At 34.8% G+C, this 13,449-nt stretch overlaps 2 protein-coding genes across 4 annotated transcripts; both read left to right on the top strand.

Annotated features, from left to right (window-relative positions):
• The first annotated feature begins 143 nt into the window (after positions 1 to 143).
• Positions 144 to 3,092, top strand: LOC117338635 (PHD finger-like domain-containing protein 5A). Its single transcript, XM_033899993.1, has 4 exons — positions 144 to 244; positions 1,007 to 1,030; positions 1,668 to 1,834; positions 2,884 to 3,092. Exons 1-4 carry the CDS (start codon positions 193 to 195, stop codon positions 2,971 to 2,973), a joined length of 333 nt encoding a protein of 110 aa, XP_033755884.1. The 5' UTR covers positions 144 to 192; the 3' UTR covers positions 2,974 to 3,092.
• Positions 3,093 to 7,738: 4,646 nt separating this feature from the next.
• On the top strand, positions 7,739 to 12,245 carry LOC117338643. Of its 3 annotated transcripts, XM_033900022.1 has the most exons (3): positions 7,739 to 7,847; positions 8,685 to 11,115; positions 11,229 to 12,245. In XM_033900022.1, exon 2 carries the CDS (start codon positions 9,481 to 9,483, stop codon positions 11,113 to 11,115), a length of 1,635 nt encoding a protein of 544 aa, XP_033755913.1. In that variant the 5' UTR covers positions 7,739 to 7,847; positions 8,685 to 9,480; the 3' UTR covers positions 11,229 to 12,245. The 3 variants fall into 3 exon arrangements, with proteins under 3 accessions (XP_033755913.1, XP_033755896.1, XP_033755904.1); XM_033900005.1 differs by having other exon boundaries at positions 8,685 to 12,245; XM_033900013.1 differs by having other exon boundaries at positions 7,793 to 7,822; positions 8,685 to 12,245.
• The last annotated feature ends 1,204 nt before the right edge of the window (positions 12,246 to 13,449 follow it).

A 13,449-nucleotide genomic window follows, 5' to 3' on the forward strand; every position in this document is an offset into this window, starting at 1 on the left:
CATACATGTACCGGAGACAATACTAATAAAATTAAACAGAAATACATTAGAAAATTTCATTGTCGTAAATTTCCTTCGATAAAAATACATTAAAACCGAAATTATTTGTAAAATTAGAAAACAAATGATAAAACAATATAGTTTGCGTTCCACTAATGTATCGTTCCGTAAGATATAAGTTCAAATTTCAACATGGCGAAGCATCATCCAGATTTGATATTTTGTAGAAAGCAGCCGGGTGTTGGTACGTTTTAACATAGACTTTTCACTTCTGATTTCCCTCCATTTTGTTCTGGTATTACAAAATGTTGCTTCTAACTAATGACGATTTCCTTTCAATATATTATGTCTGAATTCAAGTCATATGATGTGCAAGCTCAGTAGGCAGAAGAAAGACTGCAACGAACGTCTGACGTTTTGTTTTTCCTGGTGTTTTTTTATTTACAATAAGTTAAACGCCTTTCCTCCAAGTCTTTTATAGTTTCATTAATGGCAAATTAACTGCGAAACGTGACAACAATATGCATTACATTCAGAGTATAATAATTGTTGAAATTATTGTTACTGTATAATATAACTTAAACTTATAAGTGTAAGGCACCTGTTGCCAGTACGTACTACGTATAGTGTTAGTTACATATTGACTCCAACTCATATTATCTTTTCAAAATATTGTAACATGTCCCGTGGTATACATTTAGTTTAGCTACCTACAATATCAAAAGGAGATGTGATGTATTACTATATCAATAATCTGTTAAAGTCTGATAAGTCATAATGTGAATGTGAAGACAACATAATATATCAATGAATTTATCAAGTTTTCCGATAACATAATATATCATAATGATAAATGAATTGATTTAGTCTTCGGATAACATAATATATGACAATGAATTTATCAAGTCTTACGATAACTAGCTAAATAGTTTAGAACGAAATGCATACAGTGGTGTTATAATTATGCATACTGTTTAATTAACCTCTACTGTCTTTATCATTTCAGCTATTGGCAGACTTTGTGAGAAATGTGAGTATTGTACAGAGAAAAAAGTTTTTAAAAAAAAGCTCTTTGTCACCCTCTAACTAAGATATTAAAGAAGGCAGATTAACAGACATTTGCTGACAATCACATACTTGTAAATACTTGATCATGTATACATATCTATAACCAATATTGCATTTCTTAAAGTTTGCAATTGGATGCTTTTCTGGAATTGGAAAATCAGTTGTATTAAAAGAAAAAATGTTCTGGGAAATATGTATACCAGAAATAAGGACACATAATTATTAATTTTCCTTGTGAAGGCTAGGGTACTAATTGTATACCCAAACAATTTGCTATTCAACTTGATTATTGCTTTATAGAAGTCTTCCTGATTGCATGTTGTCAGAAGAATATACATTATATGCTATCAAGGTAATTTCTGAACTCATACTCACAACTTTTTGAATTAGCTTATACAAGAGCTTTTGATGGCTACTGTCCATCTTGATCATTCTAGTGGTGGACACTAGGTGGTGTGGCTACGTCACTCAAAGAAGTGACGCAACCATATGCACAAGTTTGCCGCAGATGGTACCTCCTGCAATCCCTGTTGAGGTTGTTGGTGTGAAGCCAGATGTGAATGGCCTCCATTATATATGTTTATTATTTTATTGTCTAGGTGATGGGAAGTGTGTAATATGTGACTCATATGTGCGGCCCTGTACGCTGGTGAGGATATGTGACGAGTGTAATTACGGTTCCTACCAGGGGCGCTGTGTGATCTGTGGGGGGCCTGGAGTCTCCGACGCCTACTACTGCAAAGAATGCACGATAATGGAGAAAGATGTAAGTATGAAAATGTTTCAGGATTATAATTATACAGTTTTAGTTGTTAATTTTACAGGTTTAATATCTAATGCTTGTCCTCATTTTAACTAAGTTAAGTAAATCACCTTGTAAATATTATGCAGTAAAAAAGTGAATATGCTTATTATTATTTTTATATAAACCCCATACTATCCCATAGTATAGATATAATGACTGCATGTATAAAAATGTAAAAAATCCCTAACTGCATCAGAAAATACTACCAGCTACTAGTATAGAATAGTGTGTTGTTTTTATAATGGCCTCAACTGCATCAGTCAGTCTGTCCATAAGCACTATATTCTTGATGTTTTTCAGAATTCTAAAGACTATTTTTTTCTGAACTTGCATTTTGTCCAAAATTTAATAATAAATAGAATTGAAATTGATTTATGCTACTTAAAAATTTGCCTATTCTCAAAAAAACCTTTCTGAGAATGTTTCAGTATAGTTACAAATACAAATTTATTGAAAGGATGAATTTTAAGACTAATAAACTTACCAATTATTATAAAAAACAGCCTTCAAATATGAATTCTTCAACAGATCTCAAATAGTAGGATCAGTACTGAGAAAAAGTAAAGAAAGTGTTGGAGTTCAACAATCAGACTGTTTAAAAAAAAAGAAAAAAAAAGTCATTTTTATTTGTCCCATACTCTTGATCAAGGTTCAACGTATTTTATCTTGAAGATAAGAAAATATGATTGTGTCAGAGGCCCATTTTCACCGACAGTCAATATCTACAAGACATTCCTATGGGAAAGGAATTAATATAAGCTCTAAGCTTGTTTTCCCATCCCCTATGAAATACCTGAATAAGTTTTGAGTATTGAATACAAAAATATTGTTTAAAACTAAATAAAAGATAAAAAGGGAAGCAACTCCAGCTGGTTTATAAGGCAAAGAATGACTTCAACTGTCAATGGGTCATGAAACAATACCAAAATGTTAAATAAATGTTCTTGTTTTCTACTACTTTGTCAAATTTTGATCTGTTATTTATTTTTTACAATGTTTGTATTTTGCAGAGAGATGGGTGTCCAAAGATTGTAAATTTAGGAAGTGCAAAAACAGATCTGTTCTATGAAAGAAAGAAATATGGCTTCAAGAAAAGGTGATGGATGCAATTGGAGAAGAGGAAAAGGACTGCGAGGATTTTTATGTTGTCTTTGTTGTAAATATTTGTCTTTGAACTATCATGAAACATCAGAAATTAAAACATTTCATTTTATCAACAGTGAAAGAGTTTTGTTTGTTTGTTCACAGGTATTCCAAGATTTTCAACAAGACATCACAAAACATTATTTGAGAGACAGCTACTCAAAACACAGGGATTTGACACGAAATCCTGACCCACTATCCATAATTATATATTTTATTTTTAGACAAGTAATAATGGGGTAACTTTTATTCCACCACTTGATTAATGTTTTGATGTTGATAATCGTTCAATTGTCCTCTACCAGTCCAACCAGAGTGAATTATAAAAATTAACTTCCGCCCATCAGTGACGATCCTTGATACTCCAGTATTTTGTTCACTTTCACTCTCTGCACTCCTAGATCGATCACTAGCGGATCCAAGGGGGGGGGGGGATCCCTTTTTCGGATGAGGAATTTTTTTATAGCCTTAAAAATGGAAGAAAATTAGGGTTGCGCCTCCCCTATGGTGCTCTGGATACGCACCTGATCCCAAAAGATTGCAAATTTGCTATTTAGTCTCCGAATTCTTTTTGTCGAGGCCTTGGTGGCCCCAGACCCCTCGCCAAAAAAATTTGTCTCGCGCCTACGTCGCTCGCATTATCCCTAAATCACTGGACCCCCACCCTTTTGAAAGTCTTGGGTCCGCACCTGTAGATTATGCTTTGGTAACCTTGGAAGACTCGTTGACAGTTGCCTTGCAGACTTTGATATGCATCAAATTATTCTCATGATCACTGTACTATTGAATTGAATGGTTTAATGCCAATCTAATAGCTTATTGTTGTGCCTTTGATATGGCAATGATATACTATGTATTCCAGGGGAGCAGAGGGTGCATAGGCCTAAATGAACATTGATCAATTGAAAATACATCATGAATGCATAGTAGTATGAGAGTGATTGAGAATGTGTTTTCTTTGTTTATATCTATCAATTAATAACTTCTAATATTTTCCTACTTGATATTTCTACATACTAGTTTTGTAATACTCGTATGTTCATTATACAGGAAAGCTATGGGAAAGGACTAATATAGGCTGAGCCCGTTGTCCAATCCCTTTTGCCAACACCAAATCTTGATGATATTCCATGTAAAATATCTTGTTATTATACTTGTTGTGTTGACAATAAAATATTTTGAAATTGAAAAAAATGAACATTGATCAAGGATGATTTGTCACATTTTATTTGAATAATAAAAGTCAACAAAATGCTCGCTTTGTACATGCTCTTGACTTATCTGAAAAGACGCATAGCATTTTCCTTATCAATGTCTAGGCCTTGATTTATATATAATATGAAAGATCATTATCATGTTAGGCATTCTAAGCGACCAGAGTTACCTCCCTTGGTTCCATTTTTTTCGACATTGAACATTAACAGTCGATGGGGCCCGAGATTGCATCCGGAGATGTACGGCTGCACAGATTTCTCTGACCTAATTTCAAGCTCGTTTCAACATCTTTAAAATATCTATTCCAAGAATAACCCAATCGGACGAAGGACTAATAAGTTTATTCGAGTATATGTCTGTGACAAAAGAGGAAAATCACGCTCTAGATATCTCACCATTTCAGCTAGGAGTGTTCATCGGCGTTCAGCCAAGTCAAGTCCCGCTTCACAATTTTCTAAGCCAACGGTAGCCCTAGTTTCCTCAGGCCCTGACACCATGTCTGGTGAAGGACCCTACTCCAGACATGGTGTCAGGGCCAGAGGAAACTCGAGCTAACAGTTTTTTAAAAGTCAATGTTAGAGGTTTTACACGGCACAGGGGCTTGGCACGATTTTTCTAATGATAGTCCATATATATATGTATATAGTATCAAGGATACTATATACATATATATATAGACTATCATTTGGAAAATCGTGCCAAGCCCCTGTGTTACACGGCGAGATACTTTTGACAGGCGCCGTGTAACAGTCGGCAAAATCATACCCGATAGAAAAAGAGCCGACCAGCGGCCTCTTATGTTATAGGAGTAAGTCAACGAGTGATTTCGCAAGGACGTTTTACCTAAGTCATGTTATTCGACTAGTCGAATGTTTGGACTGACATCCACAACGTCTCTTCAAATTCATGTTGTTTGCAACATTCAAGGATGTCAATGCATTGAAACCTTTAAAATATCTTCATAATTTCTTAAAAGTTATTTGACATGAAACGTAGCGTAATGGATGATTTGGACCAACATTGAAAGTCGCGTTGATAAAATAATCCACTGACGCTTGCTTCTGGTAAGTATTTATAGAAGAAGATCAATTCCACTACATATATCAACGTTGAAGAAGTTCATATTTTTCTATTCTAACCAGAAGCTAATCTTGATATAGATCATATTATCATCATAAATATATATAGATGGATTTGACATTTTTTTATAATTTTATTCCTCTTTGAAGCTCATGAAAGTTGGGCCAATGGCAGTTCAAATTCAAATTCAAATTTCTTTATTGCATTTAGCTTTACAGCTCATTTACATTGTACAGATGTAACAGTACAAAATTCAGTTGGCGTACATACGGGACACTGCACATATAATTTTATCAATTAATTAGATAATGGACAACATCATTACATCAGAGATTTTCTCAAATTATTTGCGTCGTACACAAATTTACTGAAAAGATTTAGCTCTTTTACACATGGCTTTTTCCAATAATATTTTTTTTTATAAATTTCTGCCTTAGATATTGATAAACTGGACATACAAGGAAAAAATGGAATTCATCCTCAAGATCACGATTAGGATCACAAAATTTACAGATACGTTCACTCCTGACTATATTAGAATAACGTCCTGACTCAATACACAAGTTATATGCTGATAACCGCATGTTTTGTCAATACAATACGATTTTTCTTTGGTAAATATTTAGTCAAATAACTTTGTAATACAACATCATTTACAAAGTGTCGATATAAATGGCACTTAGGCGATTTTTTTTTAAATAACAGATACTTCTTTACGTGTTATGTCATTAATCCTTTGCTTGATCAAAGGTAAGATATCCATACTTCACCATAACCAATACTGAACAACATATCTGTGACACATTCAACCCAGTTAAATACATTATTTCATTTTAGTAAATTCAATAAAACATCATATGCGGTTTTCAAAATACATATATTAGAATTTGTAATTTTGAACCAGTATTTTATACGATATTTTCTGGTATATACAAGTGGAAAAAGACCAAATTAAAAATAAATCATAACATTGCATGTATATTTTTTAACATATAATATCCTTTTACAAAAATCTAGGTGTATTTTTTTCAATATCTGTGTGACACGGGCGTTTGGGTCTCTTGTTCATACATGTACAGTAGTTCTTATTGATCTCAGAAAATTGAATTGCAATATAATTTCTTCAATGATACCGTGATGCTATTTTGTGAGATGTTCTAAAACATTAAGTCGCAAATGATATACAAATGTACATGTATGAGTATTGGAAAGACATTTTGTGTCGAGTGGTTTTTCGCACCGCACAGAGCTGAATCCTTTGGCATGAACCCCTCAAACCCCAACCCACGGTCCATGCGTTTAACACTATCAACACAGCAATGTAATTTAAGAGTTTGGTTTGGTTTATTTTGTTTTAACGTCCTATTAACAGCCAGGGTCATTTAAGGACGTGCCAGTTTTGGAAGTGAAGGAAAGTCAGAGTACCAGAAAAAAAAACACCGGCCAACGGTCAGTACCTGGCAACTGCTCCACGTGGGTTTCGAACGCGCATCCTAGAGGTGGAGGGCTAGTGATAAAGTGTCGGGACACCTTAACCACTAGGCCACCAGAGGTGGAGGGCTAATGATAAAGTGTCGGGACACCTTAACCACTAGGCCACCACTGCCCCAGAAAATTAAGAGTGTCCACGGACTATTATATTTAGTATATTTATTATGTATCTGGAGAATACTGTCATCGTTAATGTTTAGGATAGATATTAAATATCTAGAAAAAATTTTTTGCTAATGTTAAGGGTATAGAATATATCTATATTACATGCCTACTAATACTATCATTGCTAATGTTTAGGATATATATATTACATATCTAGAAAAAAACTATTATTGCTAATGTTTATGATATATATATTACATATCTAGAAAAAACCTATTATTTCTAATGTTTACGATATATATATCTAGAAATCTATATCTAGAAAAAAAACTATTTTTGCTAATGTTTAGGATATATTTTACGTATCTAGAAAATACTTTCATTGCTAATGTTTAGGATATACATGTATATATTACATATCTAGAACATATTATCATTGCTAATGTTTAGTATATAGAACATGTCTAAAATACTATTTTTGTAAAGTAGAATTTGCCAATAGATGTTCAAGTGATGGTATCTAAACATGTATATAAAAGTATGTGTTAAAAATAAAACTGCGTCAAGCTGCTGTTCCGTGAGAGTATAAACACAATTATGAGTTTATGAGAATGTTTATGTCAAAACAGAAATACGGACGATTCAATCATTTACCTGTTTTGCCAGACACATTCTGCAAATTGTTTTTATATAATAAATATAGATATATTGTACTCTGACAGTGTATGACACATGTTTTGGTCTGATTTCTGCTTGACTGACGACGTACAATCATGTATTGCCTAACTCGTCTACCCTGTTAGATAGGAAAAGCCGTACTATTAATATTCTATTTCAAGCATTGGGTTTTCCCAGTTTCTGAACCGTCGCCATTTTTACTTGTACACCCAGGCCAGGATCTGAATCAATTCAAAGGTAGACATCTCATTCGGATCGCCCTGTAAGTACAAATATCGATATTGAGTTAACGATACATTAAAATGTACTTGTATATAGTATATGTTATAATTTTAATTGCGTATGTAGACTTGAAATTTGTTCATATGAATACGACCTCGCGTGAATCGTATACTTGAAATAACAGCTTTATGATATTCAGGAACATGTAAATGTCAATCGAAAACACAGTAATGTATAAATATATTGAAACATGATATAATTTTGATATGTCTAGTTAAATCTACTTTACATAGGGCAGATAACAGAAACGAAAGCCATAAAGATAGATTACTTCCTTGTTTATATAAGGGCGATAGGCTTGAAGATATCTTTCTACACACGTCTAGGGTCTGAGGGAAATTTATCGATCTAATTTGGGAGAATAAAAAACTACTTTAATGTCAGAATTAATATGTTAGCCTGCGGCCTCGATGAACAAACTCTTGACCAGGTCCGTATAGTCTCGTATACACCTCAACAAAAGGCAATAATATAATTGTATATTGTAATATGGCCCGTGTATTTGCTGGGTTTTCATTGGCCAATTTCCTATTTTCCTCACAAGGACCAGTTAGTCAGTTGACTTGTTCCTGCTAAAAATAACTCAGCTGGGAAATTCCCAATACATTGCGGACCTGTTCGTGCTAAAAATAGCAACCGTGCTTCCCTATCATCCATATATTACAAATATCTATAAGTGATATCTACTTCTGTGTCCATCTTAAAAGCCATGCATGTACTTGGTTTTAAGGATTTGCGAACTAACTTCTATTTTAACCTTTATACAGGCACCAAGTCTAAAGTTTAGGTTTATACGAAACTCTTTTCTTTTTCACAGTTGCACCAGAAAGGATCCACCCATCCTTTTCCAGTTATACAAGGGAAGATCTTGTTAACCTCCAGTAGTTACACAAGAAAAGATTCACATATCTTCTTCCAGGTACATCAGGGAAGGTTTTCACAGCCTTCAAAAATTGCACCAGAAAAGATCCACACGTCATTCACATGTTACTCAAGGGAAGATTATGACAGCCTCTTACAGTTACATATCCACACACCATCTGCCGGATAAGGTATTGACAACCTCCGACGATTAAAAAAGATAAGATCCACAAATCCCCTACCAGGGAAGATCTGGACAACCTCCATCAGTTACACTTCAAATTCACACATATCTACCATGTATTTACTTCAGAGAAGATATTGACAGCCTTCACAAGTTAAAAATATAAAATCTTCACATCCTCTACCAGGGAGGATCTGAACAACCTCCATCAGTTACACTTCAAATTCACACATATCTACCATGATTTTACACAAGAGAAGATATTGACAACCTTCACAAGTTAGAGATATAAATCTTCACATCCTCTTCCAGGGAAGATCTGAACAACCTCCATCAGTTTCACTTCAAATTCACACATCTTTACCATGTATTTACTTCAGAGAAGGTATTGACAACCTTCACAAGTTAGGAATATAAATCTTCACATCCTCTTCTAAGCAAGATCTTGACAACCTCCACCAGTTAAATAATACGAGATCTGCACATTTTTCACCTGTTACTCAAAAGACCTACTTATCCTCTGCCACCAGTTAACCAGCAGAAACATCAACATTATCCACTCACCACCATGGCAGCAAAATACAAGTCATTTTTCTGTGCACAATATCCCATCAGAATTAAGGGTACTTCCACATGCCCCACCCATAAAGATAACGACGTAGTTTTTCTATGCCAGGATTGCAAAATGCTGATTTGCACAACATGTTCAATAACCTCGCACAAATCACATATTGACAGTTTTCTGGAGTTATCCCGAATTAAGACACAACATCAAAACATCCTGCAGGACTTTGTTAATGATACGGACAACGTAAAAATTCCAAAACTCAATCAAGAAATTTCATCAACACGAACTGAACTTTCACAATGTAAACCGAAATATGGAAAACTCCGGGAAAAAATTAAAGAAGAAAACGAAAAGTGTAAGTTACAACTTGACAAAATCACAGAAGAATACACAGCAATATGTGAAAAGATGGAGCTGGCTTCCGCTGACCTCTTTCAGACGCGCATCACAAACCTTGAGGAGAGGCTGGATACTTTGAGAAAACTCTCTTCAGAGTGTAAACAGACTCTCCAGATAGGAACAGCTGTGCTGATGTATGACTCGGTATCCGAAATTCAGGAAATGGAACTAGACATTCCACAAGCGACTATCATAAATATGACAGAGTTTACTCCGGGCCAAGACAGACAAAATCTTCTGAAGCAGGCAATGGGGAACATGGAGGTTCCAAACAACCTTTCCTTTGCAGGATTAACAACTGGCGGTCAGTCCGACCAAAATCAAGCAGTCCGACCCAAAAAGTCAACAGAGACTGATCAAGCCTCCACTGCAGCAGTCCAGTCCACATTTTTAGAATGTCCAGAGGTCGTATCCAAGTTTTCCTATCCGCAGTCAATCAAGTCAATATGCCCTACATCTGATGGGCGTGCATGGTTCTGTAATCGATTCAATAGCACGTTGACCCTCATCAACAATAAACGTCAGGTCATACAGAAGATAACCGGCACCAACAGAATTGATGATATTAGTCTACACCCAACCTCAGGTCTCTTGTGGTTCTGTGGGGTAGAGAGTGAAGCTATTTTCGCAATTTCTGTTTCAAATGAACACGTTCCAATGTTCAATACATCCGAAGGTCTCCCCACGAGCCTCTGTGTGACAAAGCAAGGTCAGATAGTAGTTGGTATAGGATGTTCGCAGGGGTACAAGGTCGAAATGTACACGATAGATGGCAGAGTGTTATACTCAGCCATAGAGCAAGGGCCAGTGCCGGGGATAGTCGTGTCAATCGCACAGTGTTCTGTCACAGGTAATATAGCTGTAGTGGGTATCAAAGACGCCGCTGGAGACAGTAGTGATTCAGAAGATCGCATGCCTCATGTCATTGTGTACGACCCAAAACTCCAGCCTTTGTTCCACTACCGGGGCGAGGGGATCCAGTCGGCCGACGGATCGGTGACACCAGACAAGTTTGACCCAGCCACAGTTGTATATGACAGCAAAGGAAATATCTTAGTTAATGAGAGGACAAGGAATACAATCGAACTGATAAGTGGAACAGGGAAGCACATTAGAACACTACTCACGAACAAAGGAACTGTGGGAGCGATCGGTATTCAGAAAGACGATGTGCTGTGGTCACACCTAAGGATAGGAAAGTGGGGAGTGAAACTTTTGAAGTACTATTGTGATTAAATGGAAGAAGTTTGGTTGAGTGAGGAGTGAAACTTTTGAAGTACTATGTGATTAAATGGAAAACAAGTTTGGTTGAGTGAGGAGTGAAACTTTTGAAGTACTATTGTGATTAGATGGAAGAAAGTTTGGTTGAGTGAGGAGTGAAACTTTTGAAGTACTATGTGATTAAATGGAAAACAAGTTTGGTTGAGTGAGGAGTGAAACTTTTGAAGTACTATTGTGATTAGATGGAAGAAAGTTTGGTTGAGTGAGGAGTGAAACTTTTGAAGTACTATGTGATTAAATGGAAAAAAGTTTGGTTGAGTGAGGAGTGGAACTTGTTAAGTACTATTGTGATTTAATAAACGTATCTTTGGCTGTCTTGGGAGTAAAACTTTTGAAGTACCTCAGTGATTCAGTAGAAGAAACTAATAGTAGCTTGAGTGAGTAGTGAAACTTCTGAAGTACTGTGATTTAAGGAGATAACTTTGGTTGAGTTCGGAATGAAGTGCCTCAGTGATTTAATGCAAGTGACTGGTTGAGCGAGGAGTGAAACTTCTGAAAATATATACGCCTGTGATTTAATATAGATAAGTTTGGCTGAGTTCATAAGGAGTGAAATTCCTGAAATACGTCTGTGATTTAATGTCAATAGCTGTGGCTGAGTTCATGAGGAGTGAAACTTCTGAAATACGTCTGTGATTTGATGGAAGGAACTTTGGTTGAATAAGAACTGAACTTAATTAATGAAGTACTTCTGTAGTTAAATGGAAATAATTTGGCTGTCTGGAGAGAGAAACCCCTTAAGTGCGTATATGATTTAATTAAACTAACTTTGGCTGAGAGAGAGTTAAATAGAAGATTCGTAGATATTTTCCCGGCAAATCAAGACAAGGTCAACTGATACTTGCCCTTTTTACAAGTTTGTTCGGATTAATTTCTTTAATCTTCATCAGAAGGATATTTGCAGATATAAATATATTTGTTTTTTAAATGCTATTTGTACAAAGTTAAACAGAAGTACCCATTCCGCTTTGTTCACACGACTGTCGTATATTTTCTTCAGGAGAGGATTTCAAAACTGTATTTGCACAATTTTACTATGTCGCTGATCGTTTGGTTTTTAATTAAAATACGTGTCTTGCTAGAAATGTACTTTTAGTATTATATTTCTGCAATCATGCTCGTGCAAGATCTACGTTCCGTCAAATGGCAACAAGTTGAAGTGACATTTTTCATTCAGTTATGTAAAACATATCCATCAAACCCCTACATAGGTCATTATGTCGATTTACAGTCGAGTGACAAATGACTGTAAAATTGCTAAATACATGTAGGTTTAAGTAATTTGAGTAAAAAAAACAAGAACAAAAATACTGATGCCAGTTTCAGTTATGCTAGAATATAAATAGCAATTTTATTTCAAATGTGTAGTTTATAAAATGTTATGGTGGAATATTGTCTTCATTTGTTTTTGTATATATTCCAATCCCTTTAAAATGTTTTAATGTTTTAGCTAAAACCTTTAAAACCTCTTTTTTTTAGATTAGATTACAAAAATAAAAAACATGAGAAAAAAACATAAATCTGAAATGTCATTTTCTCTTAATTCATAAAGAAAGATTTAAAGTTAAATAAACATATTAAGGAGAGACTGACTGGTTGAAATTGCGGCGTGTTGTCATTTACAAAATCGTTATCAAAGGGCCTGTTTCCAGTAATGTTAATTCTTCATAGGAGCCTGCCCCCGTATAATTTCTCATCTAGCTCAACTACAGTTTTTTTCTTTTCCGAAGAATAATTTTACACCTTTCCGACACCCAGATTTCATAATGTCAGTGAAAATGTATTTTTATAAAGTTGTCATTTTGAGCATCAAAGACATAAGGTCGTAAATAAAAGAAGGTTATCTCGAAATTGTAATTCGCAACATAGTATAAATTTCTTTTGATAAATATTTCCAAAACATCGTGTTTATTCATAAAACATAAAACAAAAAATTTCTCGGATGAAAATGCACTTGCAGAGACACAATTATGAAGAAAAATGCCATAAAATTGCAATTTTCTACCGTTATATAGTTTTGGATGCAAATTTCCATCACAAAATCGGATAGAGCTTTACTTGTTTCATATGTGTACCAAAAATCAGCTAATTCCATGTGGTGGAACGTTCTCATATCGCCGCCTGAATGTGGTTGTAAATTAAAAGAAAATGGGAAATGAGTAACAACCTTGTCTGAAACCCTATTATATAGCTTATTATATACAAAATTTTATATTGAATATCAGAGCGGATATTTTCATGACAGTTTTATGATATCTAACGACTAAATAAACAGTATCGATATAAAGA

Source organism: Pecten maximus, chromosome 1 (assembly GCF_902652985.1).
Source record: "Pecten maximus chromosome 1, xPecMax1.1, whole genome shotgun sequence".
NCBI classification, from domain to species: Eukaryota; Metazoa; Mollusca; class Bivalvia; order Pectinida; family Pectinidae; genus Pecten; species Pecten maximus.

What these genes read in the sequence shown, in the direction of transcription:
- LOC117338635 (XM_033899993.1), top strand. Translation starts at nt 193, where the DNA reads ATGGCGAAGCATCATCCAGATTTGATATTTTGTAGAAAGCAGCCGGGT. An exon ending in TGGCAGACTTTGTGAGAAAT is followed by an intron (nt 1,031 to 1,667) that starts GTGAGTATTGTA and finishes TTTATTGTCTAG; the next exon opens with GTGATGGGAAGTGTGTAATA. An exon ending in GCACGATAATGGAGAAAGAT is followed by an intron (nt 1,835 to 2,883) that starts GTAAGTATGAAA and finishes TGTATTTTGCAG; the next exon opens with AGAGATGGGTGTCCAAAGAT.
- LOC117338643 (XM_033900005.1), top strand. Translation starts at nt 9,481, where the DNA reads ATGGCAGCAAAATACAAGTCATTTTTCTGTGCACAATATCCCATCAGA.